The sequence below is a fragment of the Heliangelus exortis genome, chromosome Z, assembly GCF_036169615.1.
Source record: "Heliangelus exortis chromosome Z, bHelExo1.hap1, whole genome shotgun sequence".
Lineage (NCBI taxonomy): Eukaryota > Metazoa > Chordata > Aves > Apodiformes > Trochilidae > Heliangelus > Heliangelus exortis.
In genome coordinates this window covers 2084713-2103799 of record NC_092454.1, presented here as the reverse complement: position 1 = coordinate 2103799, position 19087 = coordinate 2084713, and the positions used below count along the sequence as shown (strand labels likewise).

Here is a 19087-nt window from a genome sequence, read left to right as displayed (position 1 = left end):
CCAGCTCCTTTTCTGCCTGGCAGATTTCCAGCCACTCCTCCCCAAGCCTGGAACTGTTGGGACCAAAAATTAAAGACCCACCAGCACTTCCTTTAATACTTTAAACTATTTTATTTTTCTTTAAGAGAAAGGATCTTCAATTTTGCATTCCTTGATACCTAAGGAAGCCACACTAAATCTGGTCTGGTAAGAGAAGTTCAATTTTGACATTTTGACCCCAGTTCTGCACCCACACTGGAGTTCCAGCTCCCGCTGTGCTTCTATTCCAACAGCAGTTCCTTAAATATAGAAAAAAAAAACCACTGTCACCAAGCTGAGCTGGGTGACAGTTGCCAAAGGCCCCCATGATGCCATCCCAGGAGCATGCAGATCACCAGCAATACCCACTCTGGAGCACCCATGGAAGAGGATCCCAGCACCCCCCATCCATCTGCTGGACACATCCATGCCAAAAGCACCAACACAAGGCAGCACTGCACTCCACTGCCTCTTCCCTCCATCCCAAGCTCCTCTGCAAGCTGAGCTGAGTTTATTTCCATCAAAATCCCAAGAAGAGTGCTGAGATTTACCACTTCATGGACATGAGCACACAGCTCCCTGATGGAAAGGGCTGCCTGGCTCTCTGCAGCATCTCTGCACTAAGGAATATTTCCAGCCCTTGTCCCACAGGCTGCTTGCACAGCTTGGAAACACAGCAGCCTAAATACTACTGAGAAAAAGAAAGTGTTTCCATTGCATTAGCAAATTGCTTGCAGGCTCCAGGACAGCTTCTGCTAAAGATCTCCTCCATACACAGAGTTTTACTTTTTATCTCTGTAGCACTCTCATTTCCTACCAGAATAAAGGATCCTGTCTTTTTTGCCTAAATCTCTTCCTCCCCCCCAAAAAGAAGGCATCCTGACAGCTACTGTACTTCATGGCATGCTACTGTCTTGGGTGCTTTGGCTCCTACAAACATGGGATGTTTGGGTGGCATGTGCTTGGTGCTGGAAGGTGTCCAATGTGGCCTCCAATTCACCACCTCACACTTGACAATGCAGTGAAACCCTCAGCTGCAACTTCAGGCTTCAAAGTATCTTCCCAGTGCTGGGAGTGCCATGGAATCACTGAATGGTTCAGGTTGGAAGGGACCTTTAAAGGTCACCTTGGTCCAACCCCCCTGCAAGAAGCAGGGAGAGCTTCAACTTTTGACAAGGGTAGGGAGTGATAGGACAAGGGTTTAATGGTTTTAAACTGGAAAAATGGGAAATTGAGATTTCAGGAAGAAATTGTTGCATTTGGGGGTGCTGAGCCCCTGTGCCAGGTTTCCCAGAGAAGCTGTGGCTGCCCCATCCCTGGCAGTGTCTCAGGTCAGGTTGGATGGGGCTTGGAGCAACCTGGGCTGGTGGGAGGTGTCCCTGACCATGGAAAGGGCTTGGGAATGGATGTGCTTTAAGGTCCCTTCCAACCCAAACCATTCCATGATGTTATGACCTGTTATGTTATGATTCTAAGTCAGGTGAGAGCCCCATCCAACCCAAACCTACCCCCACCTCCTCCACCCACTTGCTATTAACACCACGAGCTCTCACTCCTCCAACAAATGCTCACTGAGAACCTCAGAGGTGAATTTCCAGCTTGCTTAAAGCAAAACTGGTGTGACTGGGACCCATCAGCACCTATTCCACAGACACTGAAGGACAAGCAAGAAGAACAGATCCCTCCATCCCAGTCAGCAGAGTTCAAACCACTGGTGTGTAACCCATAATTACCGAGGACTGGAAAACCACATCTCACCAGCATTCCAATCACTCTCCTCCAATCAAAGAACATCAACCCTCAGCTCTTTTAGCTGACCAGCAGTAGCAAACCTCATTAGCTGCTTTAGAAAATGTCTCTTTCACCCTCCTGTTGCTGGCAGTAATTGCATTCTAATTAGCAGCAGGCAACTCTGCCTCGGCAGGAGCGCTCGGACGGTGACTTGGCTGCTGGTGGAGGGGAGGTGATGTCCTCACTGTGTTAAATGGAGTGTTCCCCACACCCTCTGCATTCCCATCCCATGGGAATACAAAGAGGAAGGCACTCAGAAGCTCAACACGAGCCACAGAAGCTCAACATGAGCCCTTAGTGTGTGCTTGCAGCTCAGAAACCAACCACGTCCTGGGCTGCATCAGCAGAAGCACAGACAGAGGTCAAGGGAGGGGATTCTGCCCCTCTGCTCTGCTGAGACCCCCCTGGGGTGCTGGGTCCAGTTCTGGAGTCCCCAACCCCAGAAGGACACAGAGCTCCTGGAAGGTGTCCAGAGCAGAGCCACTCAAATGCTCAGAGGGCTGAGCACCTCCCTGGGAAGCCAGGCTGAGGGATTGGGGTTGTTCAGCCTGGAGAAGAGGAGGCTCCCAGGTGAGCTCAGAGCAACCTTCCAATATCTGAAGGGGCTCCAAGAAAGCTGGGGGAGGGCTTTGGACACGGGGGGGTAGGGAGAGGAGAAGGGAAATGGGTTAAAACTTGGAGAGAAAGGGGAGATTGAGGTTGGAGCTGAGGAGGAAATTGTTGAATTTGAGGGTGCTGAGCCCCTGTGCCAGGTTTCCCAGAGAAGCTGTGGCTGCCCCATCCCTGGCAGTGTCTCAGGTCAGGTTGGATGGGGCTTGGAGCAACCTGGGCTGGTGGGAGGTGTCCCTGCCCATGGAAAGGGGGTGGGAATGGATGAGCTTTAAGGTCCCTTCCAACCCAAGCTGTTCCATGAGTAGTGTCACACAGGGCTGATCCCAAGAATAAATGTCCTTGTGGCACAGCCTTTTGCAGCACAGATTGAAGTTTTAGGTCCAATGAGGACATGGGAGTAGCCAACATGGCACTGCCACTCTTCTTGGTTGAAGGGAACTGGGTTGGTTTTGACAGACACAGAAAAAAATGTTTATTTGTTTCTACCCATGGGGGACATGGGGCAAGGGAGAAGCAAAAACAAAATAAATCTGGAAAAATTAATCTACTGGCCCATGGAGTGAGGAAAAGCAGGAGCAGATGAGGATTTGGGGGATGTGCAGAGGTTGAGGATGCTCCTGTGCTGCTCTTCTACCTGGGACAGCTCAGCACTGGCATGGGCTGGTGACAGACACCACTCCCACATCATTAAAGAAGTGGCTTTAAGGCAGAAGTTCATCAAACTCGCCCAAAATGTTCTCAAAGCCAAGTGCATTTGAGAATGTTTTAAGCTGGAACACAAACACAGATTTTGAGGTCTCCTACAGAGCCACCTTGTCTAGCCAGTCCTTTTGCCAAGAAAGGTTGGGCCTTGATCCTTGAGGTCCCTTCCAACCTGGCACTCTGTGATCCTCTGAATTCACAGGGTCCTGGCACTTGATCCCAAGGAGCACGAGCTTAGTTTGGATCTTTGGATGAGGCTTGGAGCAACCTGGTCTAGTGGGAAGTGTCCCTCTCCATGGCAGGGGGGTTGGAACTGGATGAGCTTTAAGTTCTTTCAACCCAAACCAGCCTGGGATTTTATGACAAAATCTTGTTTAATTGGAATGCCAGCAAGCATGATCATCAGGCTAATTTGCTCATGTCACCTCTTGGCAGCTCCACAGCAGCTGGAATGTCTTGGAGACATGCCAGCATTTTCAAAATAACCCTGTCTTTTGCATACTAATCATTAAAGACATCAAAAGCTGCAGGTTTGGAAAGGCTTTTTCAGACGTGCCACAACCACAGTGGAGGAGAGCAGAGGACCATGCACATCCACACTTGGCTGCAACCCCAACCCCCAGCAGCCTCATCCTTCCTCTTCCCACTTATTTCCTTCCTCTACGCCTCATTTATTTCCCATTTTTTGCTGCTGTTCATGGAGATGCCTCCAATGGTCCTTCCAGTGTGAAGCTCCCACTTGGGGAAGCAGAAGTGCTGAGTATCTCCTGCCTCAAGCTCTTACCTTGCTGGCTTTGAGGATGTTGATCTGTTCCTCATACACAGTGTCCCTGTTCTTCTCCAGAAATCCCTCACTCTGGTATTCCACCTAGCAGGAAATAAAGGAAAAAAGTTATGAGGGTAAAGTCCATCCATAGAGGGAGAAGGTGCTGTGCCCCACCACTCCCCTGTTGGAGCTGTTGGAGCTCACCTGGAAAACCTGAGAGGAAAAAGGAGGGGGGGATGACATAAAACTGTGATTTCAAGGTCACTTTTTATCAAATCAAGAGAATCTGAAGGAAAGCAAAACTCTTTCTGCAAGCACAGATTGTTTCTTGGTGATTTAAGTGCTCTGTGTAGGACTCAACCACACTTCTATAGAAACCAGGGACAAAAATGCAAAGTCAAATTCTTTTGTTCATTCCTGAACTCCTTGTAAGATCAATAAACCTCAAAAGATGCCCTGGCTATGTCTCTTGTAGGTCTCCTGGTTTTGAAACTGGAGAGGGTTGGGATGCAAAGGAAGAATTTAGTGAGGACAGAAGAAAATTACAGTTTATGCATTTGAAGCTGAAATAACTGACCACAAAGTAAAAGCAACAACAACAAAAAAGGAAAACCTGAGATGTTTGTGAAAGCTAAAGGTGCAAAACACATCTCTAAGGAAAGGTGAGGATCAACCTTTGCCATGAGAAGTGCAACTCACATCCAGGGTAAAACTGGATATGAGAAACACCTGGATGGGATCACAGCACCTAAATGTGGTCTTGCTCCATGGACATGTCTCCAGCTTGGCCTTACATTTCCTTTTCTAAAAAAGGTGTGTTTTGGAAAGCTGCAAGCTGTTACTGTTATTTGCTGCTGTGATGCCTGTTCCATCAGGGTTCAAACAGAACTGGAGCCTATGGATGAGATCCTACAGCATCAGCCACTGGGATTTAGAGTCCACCAGTTGACATCTTCTCCTGGTGGGATCAACCCAGGGTGAACACCTCAGGTGCTCCTCCACACCATGCCTGGCTGATGCCCACAGCTTCTGCTCTTAAAAAAAAAAAAAAATATTCCCATTTCTGATATATTTTCAGAAATTCACTTTGCTGCAGCTTTGAGGAAGAGGATTTTCCTCTCCTCTAGAAAGCCCAGTTTTGAAGCTTACCACAACATTTTGGAGGCTGAAGTCATCACAGAATGGTTTGGGTTGGAAGGGACCTTAAAGTTAATCCAATTCCAACCCCTTTCCATGGTCAGGGACACCTCCCACCAGCCCAGGTTGCTCCAAGCCCCATCCAACCTGACCTGAGACACTGCCAGGGATGGGGCATCCAAGCTGACCTAGATCTAAACACCCAAGCAGAACCTCCTCATGGGTGCTACAAGCTAGTTTTTCCCTCCACATGGCTCTTTTTTTCCCTCTGTACTGTCCCAGTTTCTGCATTCAATTCCCAGCACATGCAAGAGGGGGTCCCAGTTACCTTATCAGCAAAGTGGAGGATGATGAAGGAGGTGTTGGACATGCGGGGCTTCTGGAAGTGGTGGCTGCAGGCGTGGCGGTCATAGAGCTTCTGAGCCCAAGTCTGGTCAGTGCCTTTGGGAACCTGGACAGGGAAAAAAAAAAAACAGGAAATCTGTCTCCTCACCACTCCAATCTATTTTAAAGCTTGAGAAGAGCCTGGGCTTCCTCTGCTCCACGTTCCCCTGGATGTGATGTGCTGATTTTAAAGTCATATAAAAACTGAGGGTGTGAGGTTAAGGAGGGGAATTCTTCTGCCAGGGATTCTTCTGAAAGGGGCAACTTCCATCTATCTGCTCATGGAGCTGAAATCCCCCTGGATTTCAGGGATGGGATAATCTGATTTCTGATGTTCAAACAAACCCATCAATCCAGACAAGGAAAACACATTTGCTCAGATCCCCAAGTCCACAGCAATGCAGAGAAACAAGGAGCATTGAAACCTGGTCTGCTAGAAGAAGGCTTCAGTGTTTCTGAACGTGTGAGGACAGAAGAAAGTTTTAGTTTACTTTATGCATTTGAAGCTGAAATAACTGACCACAAAGTAAAAGCAACAACAACAAAAAAGGAAAACTTGAGATGTTTGTGAAAGCTAAAAGTGCAAAACACATCCCTAAGGAGAGGTGAGGATCAACCTTTGCCATGAGAGGTGCAACTCACATCCAGGGTAAAATTGGATCTGAGAAACACAGAAGGAGACAGGGAATGTTAAAGAGGATGTTTGGAGCAGGGTTAGGAAACACATTTGGACCTTGGACAGCTTTACATGACAGCAACGTGCCAGAAAACACAAGATGGAGCCATCAGAGAGTTTGAGAACCTGATGGTTTTATGTTGATTTCCTTGCTGCCCTCAAGGACTCCATTCTTATTCCAAGGGTATTCCCTGTGGGAATCCTAGGCAGACCAGGGAGATAACTGGAGGCTGAACCAAATGACCTCCAGGAGCCCTCTCCCAGCTTCCTAATTCTACAACAGCTTCCAACTCTGAAGATGTCAAAGCTGTTTAGAAACCTCCCCCAAACCCACAGGTAACCTAAAGCCCTCTCTCCTCAGAGATAAGGGGCTCATGGTTTGCTTTCACGGGTCAGGTTTAATCCTTACAACTCCAATTCCCATCTGAGAGCTCTTTCTTTCCTTGCCAATTTCTATTTCAACCCTGTCTGCTCCTCCTCTGCTCAAGGCTCTCATTTGACCTTCATTAGCTGAACTGCTTCAGCACATACCCAACCACCCCCTTCCCAACCTCACATTAAAGACTTAAAAAAAATTAAAAAAAAAATGAAAATCCATACTGTGAAGCTAGAACATTTGTGCTGAGGTTTCATTATGCTGCCAGATCCCCCTCAATGCCTTTTGGAGTCCCAGAATATATTTTCTCCCCATTGTAGGTCCTCACCAGATGATTTCTAATTTCTCTTGACCTGCTTCCCCCCCTCCAGCACCCCCTGAGAGGTGAAATGCTGCTGCTGGTGATGTGGGGGTGAAGGTTTTCATCCCTAAATTGGTGCTTTCAGTTGACAGGTTTTGCTGACATGTCCATCAAGCTGGAAAAGGTTTGCAGGTTGTTATCAAAAAAGCCAATTACAGGACTTGTAATAAAGGCTTGAGCTTGATGTCAGCATCACCCACTGACAGGTAAATACCCAGATAATTGACATGGGATGTGGGAGGAGAACAGATCTTGTGTTTCACTTTTTTGGGGTCCAAAAAGCATGAAGAAAAAAGGTAACAGCAGGCAAATCTTCAGCCAAGTTGCCCATATTCTCCTGGTGTAACTCCACCCCATCCAGTGTCACCAGCAGCCACCACTGCTGGGTCCCTCAGAGAGGAGCAAAGGGCATTAGCAGCCAAAACTGTCCCTGTAGTCCTCAAAACAGCCAAGAGCTGGATCAAGCCTGAAGAATTTAACAGGTTTCAGAGTGCAGGGACCAAACAAAATGGTGCTGGATATCAAGGAAATCACAAACCTGTCATGGTTGGAAAAGACCTCCAAGATCACTGTGTCCAACTGTCAACATCCTCCCCAAAAATAAAATTTAGATATATAAATATCCATAACACCCACTGGAGCACGTCCTGAAGTGCCTCATCCACATGGTTTTTCAATCCCTCAGGGCTGGGGACTCCACCAGCTCCCTGGGCAGCCCATTCCTACACCTGACTGCTCTCTCAGGCAGGAAATTCATCCTCAGAGCTGGGCTAAACCTCCCCTGGTGCAACTTCAACCCATTGCCTCTATTCCCAGGAGGCCTGACCTTCATCATCTGACCTCCTCCTGAGCCAGCCCTGCCTCAGATGTGATTTTCAGGGCATCACATTAATTTATTCTCATTTTTAAGGAGGCTTCCCAAGTCTGGATTCCAAAAGGGAAAAGCAGCAACTTATTTGGATGTGCAAGTTGGGACAGAACCATTGTGCCTGGGAAGGTGACCCTGTCACATGGAGGAGATCATCCCCTCCTTGACATGTCACCTCACTTCCAGACAAGTCACACATCTCCCTAAATCCCAAAAGGGATTTAGTCTAAATAATGGATGCTAAAACTTCCCCTCTGATGCAATGTGACACTCCTGCTGGGCTGATGGATCATAGAACCATCATGGTTGGAAAGGACCTTCAAGATCATTGAGTTCACCCCTCAGCCCTACACCACCTTAGCACTAAATCACCCCCAAAACACCACTTCAACCTGTTTTTTGAACACCCCCAGGGATGGTGACTCCACCACCTCCTGGACAAACTGTTCCAATGCTTCACCACTCTTTCAGTGAAGAAATCTTCCCTTATGTTTAATCTAAACCTCCCCTGGTGCAACTTGAACCCATTTCCTCATGTGTCTGATCAACTATATGAAACCCAAGCTTGATGCTGACCCTGCTTTGGGCAAGTGGTTGGGTTAGAGACCTCCTAAAGCCTTCCCCAACTAAATGTTTTGGGTTGTTTTTTTTTTATTCCATGAGATCCCACAAAGCACCTAGCAATGAGAGCCACCTGAAGGATGTTTCCCCTCTGGAACCTTTTCTAAAAAATCAAAATATCAGTGAAGAGGTGGGGATGGTTCTCTTTACCTTGCACTCTTCATCCAGCAGGTCCAAGATACCAAGTTTTGCCTCTATCAGGTCTATGCAGGGCTGGTTATCATAGAAGTCTATGAGAGTCCAAGGGATTCCTTCCTTCATGTACTCTTCTTGTTCCAGCTTAAACACATGCTGAGAATGGAAAAACACCCCAATTACTGACCATGACCCCAGCCAGCCCCTTCCCTGTTCCCCCCCTTGGAACTGAGCTGTCCCTCAGCACATCCAGAAGCTCTAGGTGCCCTTGGAGCTTTCTAGAAGCTCTGCCATTTACACAGTGTAGAATCTGGCAAGGAAAAGAAAAGCATTGCAGTAGGAAACCATGGGGCAGGGGAAAAAAAAAAAAAAAAAAAAAAGCTTGAAGTGACTTTCAGTGGAAAATTAAAGCTGACACAACATTTAGGTGGGAGCCTTAAATTGAAATGGAAATGACACAGATATCTCCTGGCTTGAGAGAAATCCCTCTTCTCCTTCAGCTCTGCTGATTAAAGCAGGGAGCTGCAAGCTGGAGCCCCCAGTTGGGAGCAAAGCTTCACAAAAAGCACCCATTGTCCTTGAAGGGATATCAGCAGCACCATCTGAGTGAGTCAGGAACATTGCTATTGCAGCTTCTTGACCTCTGCCCAAGCAGATAAACTGCCTCTGGTTCTGAGATACCCCAAATATATTTTTTTAATTATTTTTTTCAAAGCCTCTTTTTCTTTTTTTTTCCTTCAAAGACAGCTTTTAAAAAACATTTCAAACGTCTCCTCTCAGAGTTTGAATTTAGAAGCTTCAGAAGGGAGAACTGGATGTAGTAAGATATAAGCAATGCAAACCCAATCCATAATTTACTTTTCATTTTTTAGCAGCAGGGATCTGATGCATTTGAGACACTGCAAATGTTCAAGGGACTGGATTCCAGAGAGCCAAATGACTCCACAGTACTTAGCTCCTCAAATTTCACTTTGTATCCTGAAGCTAATCAGTTGGTTGTGTTTTTTTTTTCCCCTGCTAACAACAAAAGCAGAAGAAGATCCCTTGGTGGTTTCATTTCTAGTGCAGGTAAGCACTTGTATAGAATAAAACAGAAGTAGCTCAGGTTTGGATGGGGTGTGTCCAGGTTAAAAACTGAGGAGTGTGTCCAATCCTGCTATTTAATACAGTTTCCATCACAAAGGTTTAAGGCTCAGTGAATGGGCAGGTTCCCACCTGTGCTTTGTCTCACCCTGGAAATCAGGACTTGGCACAATCCCACCCAGGTTTCAGCCAAAAACAACTTGGCAAACTTTCTGCTTCTTCAAAACCCTTGGTCAAGCCTTTGCAGAAGTCAACCTGCTGCCACTCTCAAGCTTATCAACCAAGCAAGAAGTATTTTTTACTAAATAGGAACATTTAGTGCAATTCCAACACAAATTTTTTGCCTGGGAGAGAGGGTATCCCATGGTCTATATTCCTGTTGGCTGGGCAATCCAACCAGGATTAGGTTGAGATAAAAGGCAGGAAAGACTCCAACCTTGGTAACTTTTCCTGCTAAGTTTGATGGGATGTTTCCAAGCTGACCTTACCGAGTTGAACTGCTGCTGGAGCTTCTCATTGGCATAGTTGATACAGAACTGTTCAAAGCTGTTCACTTCAAAAGTTTCAAACCTGCAAAAAAAAAAAGAATAAATCAGCATCCAGCAGCACCTCCCAAATCTCCTCCTCTCTGCCACGGTGCCATCTGCATGATGGGGAACATGAGTTATTCAGCCATCTCCTCCTCACATTCCTCTTCTCCCAGATCCCAGATCTCCTCCAAATTTCCATCATTCCTTGCCACAACTTGAGGGATTTGAGGGAACTCTTCTGCTACACACAAATGAGATGGTTTGGGATGACTGTTAAGCCCAGCACTGCTGAGATGAGAAATGTCACAGCCTCTCAGGGGGAAAAATAATATGAAATATTAAGTCCAAATATCCTCACTGCAAAGGTGATGGAGCAACAGTAGCTGCTGCCTTAAAAGACCCAACATGGTCTATTTATGTAATTCAGTAGAGCAGAAAAAGAAGGAATTAAATTCATAGAATCACAGAATGGCTCAGGTTAGAAGGGAATTTAGAGATGGGATGTCCCTCAACTACACAAGGTTAAATTCATAATTATAGCTTCTGGACTACATCCCCCATAGTGTGAAAATTAAATAAACAAAAGCAATTTCAGGAAGGCAGAGGAAAAGAGGGTGCTTTCACCTCCAACACCTTCCTTGGAGGGAGTTTGGTTTTCCTCTGGTTGATCCCTCCCTTCACCAGGGCTTCCAAAGCTTCCCTGGCAGAAACACCAACCCAACCTTTCCAGGGGCCAACTTGAAATCAGGTGCAAAACTGGCTTCCCAGTCACAATCAGAAAAGAAAAATATCCACACTTTTAATAACCCAAACTCCAGGCAAGCAGCAAAAATGCCAGCAGAGCCCCCAGGGTGGTGGAAGCTGAAGTATGCAACACCAGGGATGGGCAGACAGGGCTGCTTTTAAAAAAAAAAAGGACATTTTTCAGCTACCACAGGGAATGATGTGATTTTTATTTCTATTTTTAAAGCACAGTTGGAAGGGGGAGAGGGGAAAAAAAAAAAAAAAAGTCTTTGACACACGACTGGAAGGATTAAAGGAAGAAGTGGCAATGCTCCCTTGTGCTTAAGGAATAAGCTGCTGTAATGATAAATGAGCAGTGAAATAATTGCTGGATAAGAGGTGCTGGCAGAACAGTCTCAAAGCACGAAAAAAAGCCTCCCCTCTTTTTTTTTTTTTCCCCAAAAGCAGATTTTCTGGTGCTTCCTGATGACTACCAGGCTGGGTTCCCCATGATAGGAGTTCTATGTTGGGTATTGCCAAGGTGGTAATGCTCTCCCCATTTCAAATGTCTGAGCAAAGGCAACATCAAAATGCAAAAGGAAATGGAGAATGGGATGAAGTAGCCACTTTTGTGCTTTTAGAAGCCTCAAAGCCCCTCAGAAAACCTGGAGCCACTCTCTTCTCTACCTGCCCTGAGGCTGGCATTGCCCCAGAGCTGGTGCAGCCTTTGCTGAGCCAAGGTTGGTCAATTTATCCTCAAAAAATGAAACTCACAACCAATAATGTAACAAGATTTGGTGTATGGGACCTAAGAATATTTAACATTAAACACATGGCATGAGGCTGAGTGATCACAGGATGGCTGAGGTGGGAAGGGAGCTCAGAGCTCATCTCCTCCAAGCTCCTGCCATGCCCAGGGACACCTCTCATCCAGACAAGGATGCTCCAAGCCTCATCCAACCTGGCCTTGAACACCTCCAGGGAGGGGGCAGCCACAGCTTCTCTGGGCAATCTGTTCCAGAGTCTCAGCACCCTCCTGCTGAAGAACTTCTTCCTCAGGTCCAGCCTCAACCTCTTCTCCTGCACTTTCAAACCATTTCCCCTTCTCCTCTTGCTGGGCACTCTTGGGAAAAGTCCCTCTGCAGCCTCCCTGGAGGTTCCCTTCAGGAATGGGAAGGCAGCTCTGAGGTCCCCATGGAGTCTTCTCTTCTCCAGGCTGAACAATCCCAGCTCCCTCAGCCTCTCCTCCCAGCAGAGCTGCTCCAGCCCCTGGAGCATCTTTGGGGCCTCCTCTGGACTCATTCCAACAGATCCATGTCCTTCTCCTCCTGGGGACACCAGACCTGGAGCCAATATTCCAGCTGGGGTCTCACAGGTGTGGAGTAGAAGGAGAGAATTCCCTCTCTTGACCTCCTGGCCATGATCCTCTTGATGCATCCCAGCTTCTGAGCTCCCTGCTGGCTCCTGGTGAGCTTCTCACTGATGAACACCTCCAAGTCCTTCTCTTCAGGGCTGCTCTCAACCCCCCCTGTGCCCATCTTGGGGCTGCTCTGACCAACGTGCTGGACCTTGCACTTGGATTTGTAGAATTTGCAGCTGACACTGACCCATTTCTCCAGCCTGTTAAGGTCCCTCTGGATGAGTGATGAAATCATGAAGGTGTCCTTCAAGGACTCCCAGGGTGCTTGATCTTGGTTGCTCACACCAAGCAGATGGGTGACTTCAACTCTTGTAGCTAAAGGGACATAATTTTCCCAGGACTCCTTGGAAAAAACCAAATCCTGTGGGTTCATGAGCAGAGCAGCAGGGTCAGAAAAGATTTCATTAAAGAGGAGCTGGAGAGGCAGAGCAAGGTAGGGGGAAAAACACATCAAGAGTGGGGGTAGAAAAGGAAAAGATCTTGGAGTGGAAAATCCAAGAGCCACCAGATGGGACCGATGAAGTTCTTGGCAAGTGCTGGCTGGGGGCAGAGCATCTGCACAGCATCAGCTCCATGGGAGGTTTCACAAAGTCACTAATGACTCTAATGACACTAATAACCTCTGCCAGAGAGGTTTGCTAATGAGGGAGCAGTCTGGTCACCAGCTCCAGATGTGTCCCCACCAGGAGGTCCTCCCTGCACAAAGTTTCTGCACTGAGATGACATCCTAATGAGAAAAGACAACCAAGGGCTGTTTGCTTCCTCTTCAGAGGATCATAGAATGGTTTGAGTTTGAAGGGACCTTCAAGATCATCCAGTTCCAACCCCCCTGCATGGGCAGGGACACCTCCCACCAGCCCAGAAATTCTTTGTTGTGAGGGTGCTGAGCCCCTGTGCCAGGTTTCCCAGAGAAGCTGTGGCTGCCCCATCCCTGGCAGTGTCTCAGGTCAGGTTGGATGGGGCTTGGAGCAACCTGGGCTGGTGGGAGGTGTCCCTGCCCATGGAAAGGGGTTGGGAATGGAGGAGCTTTGAGGTCCCTCCCAATCCAAACAATTCTGGGGTTCTGACTGCACAGACTGAGGTTGCCATCACCCCAAGCCCCCACATTGCTCGTCACCCAGCTTTGAGACCTCAACATCCCCTTCTGAAAAGCACTTATGGTGTCTTCAGAAGACATGAGTTACACACAGGTGTTGTGGCTTGGAGCACAGACCTCCTTCCCCTGCAAACCTGCCTCTTTTCATAGCACCTCCATGTCCCTCTGGAAAAAAAAAAACCCTGCTGTGCTCTGTGGTGACAACACTGAAAGCATCAGCTGGCCCCGTGCTGGACGTGACACACAGACCTGCAGCTAAGGGAGGGTTTTTTCCACACTAACAGGTTTTCAGGCCCAACTTAATCTTTCATGAGTGTTATCCTCAAGTCTCCTTTTCTTCAGGCTTCTGAAAGACCACAGTTGATTTTAGAATTGACAGATTTTTTTTTTCCTGCCCTGCTGTCACCCACACGGCTCCATCTCCAAGCTTTATTCACCAGATGCCAGCTTGGAAAAACCTCTGTTTGTAGGAATGCTGATAGGAAAAAAGCTTTTCCAACTCATCCACTCTTCAAACCAGACTCTGCCAATCCCAGCTGGTGATTTGAGATCTTCCAGGTCCTGTGCTGTCTACTTAGGAGACACACTTGCACCTGAGCTGGGTGAGGGACTGGTTCCTGGGGCAGCTACAACTCATCCATCCCACATTCCTTTCAGGAACAGGAGCAACTGAGCATCTCAGCATGTTGAGGGAACACAGCAGCTCACTGCTGATCCACTTAGAACCACAGAATCACAGGGAAAGAACCTTCCAGGCCCATCTAATCCACCCCCTTGCAGTGAGGAGGGACATCTGGACCAGCAGCTCCCTGCCCCTGAGGCTGCAAAGCTTTGCCCTGGGTTACACCAGAGCTTTTTACACCTTTACACAGGTTCCCAAAGTCCTCTGAAGTCTCTTGCTGCACAACAGTTCTGCAAGAGTGGTTTCACAGATGAAAAGGTGAAGCAGAGAATCACAACGGGTTTAGGGAGGAAAAGAACTTGAAGATCATCAAATCCAACCAGAACTGACCAGGCCACCCCTGCCCCATGGCCCTCAGCACCACATCTCCAGGGCTTGGAAATCCCTCCAGGAATGATGGGGACTCCAGCCCTGCCCTGGGCAGCCTGGGCCAGGCCCTGCCAACCCTTGCCAGGGAGAAATTGTTCCCCAGCTCCAACCTAAACCTCCCCTAAAGGGTCAGTGTAGGGTCAGGAGATGCCACCTGTCCCCATGGGGGTCCTGAGCTTGCTGTGCCACCCTGAGCTCTGCAGCCTCTGCACTTGGGTCTGGAGTGGCTCTGAGCACAGTTACACTTGGAGGGATCTCATCAGGGGCTGCAGAGAGTCACACAATCCTTGGGCTTGGAAAAAAACCTTGGAGAGCATCAACTCCAACCCTTAACCCAGCACTGCCAAGGCCACCCCTGCCCCATGGCCCTCAGCACCACATCTCCAGGGCTTGGAAATCCCTCCAGGAATGATGGGGACTCCAGCCCTGCCCTGGGCAGCCTGGGCCAGGCCCTGACAACCCTTGCCAGGGAGAAATTCTTCCCAAGCTCCAATCTAAACCTCCAGCTCAATTCCTCTTCTCCCATCCCTTCTTCCTTGGGAGCAGAGCCCGACCCCCCCTGGCTCCAACCTCCTCTCAGGGGGTTGCAGAGAGCCAGAAGCTCTCCCCTCAGCCTCCTTTGCTCCAGGATCAACACCCCCAGCTCCCTCAGCTGCTCCTGGGCAGACTTCTGCTCCAGACCCTTCCCCAGCTCCCTTGCCCTTCTCTGGATACACTCCAACCCCTCAATGTCCTTCTTGTCCTGAGGAGCCCAGACAATTAATTCCACAGCAATCCCAGGCAGAGCCAAGCACCACCTCTGGTCTCCTCATCTGCAGCTTTACACCTTTAGATTTGATGCTTTAAACAGAAATGGACAAGTAAGCAGCATGGGAGGGAAACCCCAAAAAGCTCAGGTGGATCTTCACACACTGTTCAGGATGACATAACTCAAAGGAGGATCAAAACAGTGAACCACCTCCAACTGCTCTTTTTTACCATCCTTTTCTACTATTCCCACCCCCCTGCCAGAAGCCAAGGTCAAGGAGACAAATTACAAAGGACAAATTTCACAGCCCCAGGTGGGGCAAGAGTGCTTACCCATAGATATCCAGCACCCCAATGAAGGAGTGCTGCTTGCTGGTGGTGTGCAGGGCCTTGTTGATGTGCTGCACAATCCAGTTGAAGAGCTGGGCATAGATGTGCTTGGCCAGGGCATTCCTGGCATTGACCACTTGCTGCACAGACATGTTCTTCACATAGGTCTCAGCTGTGGTGATCAGCTTACGGTGGCAAAGCCAGTGCTGCATCTGGCTGTGCTCCACCCCCAGCAAGCCACAGAAGTTGTTCAAGTGCTCATCTTTGTCCTGAGGGGAAAGAAAAAGAAAGTCAGCACATTGGTGGCACTCCAGAAGTAGAGTTTTTAACACCAGGTTCCCCAGTTGGTGGAAAAAAATGTGCAGCACTGCAGAATTGTTTGGGGAAAGGGAGTTGTTCTGTGGTTGATAGGAGAGAAGCAATGAGGACTGATCCAGCTGCACCAGGAGGACATGGACATGGAGAAAACAGCTTATGTAGAGCTCTGAATCTCTGATTTCCTCTGCTCTGGCTATCCTTTAAGGACTTAATAGAACCAAAGAATAATTTGGGTTGTAAGGGCCCTATAAAAGCCATCCAGTCCAATCCCTGCAGTCAGCAGGGACACCCTCACCTAGATCAGGGTGCTCAGAGCCTCCTCAAGCCTCACCTTGAACATCCCCAGGGATGAGGTTGAACATCCCCAGGGATGGGGTTGAACATCCCCAGGGATGGGGTTGAACATCCCCAGGGATGGGGCTGAACATGCCCAGGGATGGGGCTGAACATCCCCAGGGATGAGGTTGAACATCCCCAGGGATGGGGTTGAACATCCCCAGGGATGGGGCTGAACATCCCCAGGGATGGGGCTGAACATCCCCAGGGATGGGGTTGAACATCCCCAGGGATGAGGCCTCAACCACCTCCCTGAGCAACCTGGGACATTGTTCCTCTGCCCTCATGGTACAGAAATTGTTCCTAACATCCAATCTAAATCTGCTCTTCTTTAATTTAAAACCATTGCCCCTAAAGAGGCAATAATCACAAAGAGAAGATTCCCTGTGTTTTTGCTAAGAACTCTTTCTGCTTTACTCCTCCTCCAGCTGCAGCCACATGCTCCTTCAGAGTGGCCCTGAGTGAGCCTCAAGTTAAAGCTCCAGCTCCTCCATTACACCACACTTTTTCCCAACCAACATCATTTGGAATGACAGAGTGGCAGAATGGGCATTGCCAGAAGGGGTTGGGGTTTGGCCTGCTGAATAAATTGAGATGTGAAGTCCATTTTCTCTGATGCATCTCATTTTTCTCCCCCTTGGACTAAAACAAGCCTCCAATTCTGCTCTGACAGCAGGTGCTGCCTTTTGAACAGCAAGAACTTGATTTCCATCTCTTCAATATAATAATACATAACTAAAGCAGGGAAATTATTTGCAAGGTAGATCCATGCTTGTACAAAGGCTGGATGGCTTTGGGGGTGGAAAGGAAAAAGCATTTGAGAAGACCTCTAGGATGCATTTTTGCTGCAACAGCTTTTTGAATCTGGATTCCAAGCCGTAACAGGATTGATTTAATAGCATGCAATTAAATCTGGAGGTAATTAAACACCACAAACTCCACTAAAGATCTCAACGTTGTCAAAGCAGACCAGTTTTACAGACCTGTGTTGCCAAATATCAAGCAAATTACCCCCAGCATCCAACTAATTGCACAGCACAGTGCCTCAAGGGTACCACGAAAAGCGTGCTCAGAACCCATTTTAATCCTTTAATTAGGAACAAACAACCCAGGCTGGGATGCAAGGGACAACTGACACTGTTTTCCATGTCATCCCTTTTTTTATTGCCTTGAACAAATAGTGAAACAAAAAAAAAAAAAAAAGAAAACCAACAAACCCACTGAGGCATCTTTAGTCTTATTTATTCTTGGTGATTAACTGCGTGCTGCCCCTTGGAATACTTGGTGGCTGCCTTGCAAGCAGCAGCTCTGTGGCTTTGCCTGTAGCAAAGTGGTTATGGAGCATCACACCTTCTGCTGGTGGAAATGTGTTGGGATTTAAAGTCATAAGTAATCTCTTAATCATATTGTTTGTGGAACTAGGGGATTCTCAAGGTCCCTTCCAACCCAACCCATCCTATGGCTGGGTAAAGAGGTGAGACAGCAGACTATCTCCCAGACATAACTTGGTTTTGATGTGTTTTTGAAAAAAAAGCAAAGAAAACCAACAGGGAAAGAGCTTTCCACAAAAAGATACTGCTCTGAAGGTTCAAGACATGCCATGTGGCCCAATTTCTGAGCAAATAAAGCACCCCAAGTGCCCCCCTTCTTGCCAGTGACTCACCGAGACGCTGCAGGATTCGCCGTCTCGTTCTGCGTGGATTTCCAAGTTCCCCAGGTGCAGGATGGCAGCAATTATCCTAAAAATGGCTATCTGGTGAGACTCCTTCACTCCTGTGGGGACAATCCATAGGTGATTGTCACAAGAGAAAACAAACTGTCATTTGCAGATTCTTTGAAACCACCTGAGGTGGTCGCTTCCCTTCCCAGGCTGTTGGTTTCCAGAACTCTTAGCCCTCTCCCAAGAAATCCATCAGAAACTCCCTGCAAAGCCATCACTCAGAAATGACCACAGAGATGGCACCAAACTGTGGTCAAGTCAACACAGGAGAGGGAAGGGATCCATCCAGAGGGACCTGGACAGCCTGGAGAAGTGGGTTCATGAGTTCTCATGAACTTCAACAAGGCCAAGTGCAAGGTTCTGCACCTGGGTTGAAGTAATTCCATGCATGGATGGAGGTTGGGAAGAGAAAGGATTGAGGACAGCCCTGAGGAGAAGGACTTGGGGGGGGGATGATGGACCAGAAGCTCAACATGAGCCATCAATGTGTGACTGCAGCTCAGAAACCAACCACGTCCTGGGCTGCATCAGCAGAAGCACAGACAGAGGTCAAGGGAGGGGATTCTGCCCCTCTGCTCTGCTGAGCCCCCCCCTGGGCTGCTGGGTCCAGTTCTGGAGTCCCCAACAGCAGAAGGACACAGAGCTCCTGGAAGGTGTCCAGAGCAGAGCCACTCAAATGCTCAGAGGGCTGAGCACCTCCCTGGGAAGCCAGGCTGAGGGATTGGGGTTGTTCAGCCTGGAGAAGAGGAGGCTCCCAGGTGAGCTCAGAGCAACCTTCCAATATCTGAAGGGGCTCCAAGAAAGCTGGGGGAGGGCTTTGGACACGGGGGGGTAGGGAGAGGAGAAGGGAAATGGGTTAAAACTTGGAGAGAAAGGGGAGATTGAGGTTGGACATTGGGAAGAAATTGTTGAATTTGAGGGTGCTGAGCCCCTGTGCCAGGTTTCCCAGAGAAGCTGTGGCTGCCCCATCCCTGGCAGTGTCTCAGGTCAGGTTGGATGGGGCTTGGAGCAACCTGGGCTGGTGGGAGGTGTCCCTGCCCATGGAAAGGGGGTGGGAATGGATGAGCTTTGAGGTCTCTTCCAACCCAACTGGTTCTATGATTCTATGATTGGTCGCATCAAAGGAATTATAGGGTTTAATCCTATTGCAAACACACACAAAACCAAGGGTGCTGCTCTGTAATGATCCAAAAGGGTCAGAGCTGGAGGGTGCAGCTTTTAGAGAACAGGGAGCCTCTTCTCTGCCATGTCAGGCAAAACAGCAAGATCTGGCTGACACCTCAACA

General features: G+C 48.3%; 1 protein-coding gene across 4 annotated transcripts in view; it reads right to left on the bottom strand.

The window, feature by feature from the left end:
* The window catches only part of LOC139790041 (unconventional myosin-Vb-like), a 120385-nt gene that overhangs the window by 54411 nt on the left and 46887 nt on the right, over window positions 1-19087 (bottom strand). For all 4 annotated transcript variants that reach the window (XM_071731261.1, XM_071731260.1, XM_071731258.1 and 1 more), the window contains exons 9-14: window positions 17745-17854; window positions 15431-15696; window positions 10019-10100; window positions 8463-8603; window positions 5355-5477; window positions 3908-3991 (exon numbers count right to left, since the gene is read on the bottom strand). In XM_071731261.1, the coding sequence (XP_071587362.1) occupies window positions 3908-3991; window positions 5355-5477; window positions 8463-8603; window positions 10019-10100; window positions 15431-15696; window positions 17745-17854 (806 nt within the window). The remainder of the gene's footprint in view (window positions 1-3907; window positions 3992-5354; window positions 5478-8462; window positions 8604-10018; window positions 10101-15430; window positions 15697-17744; window positions 17855-19087) is intronic.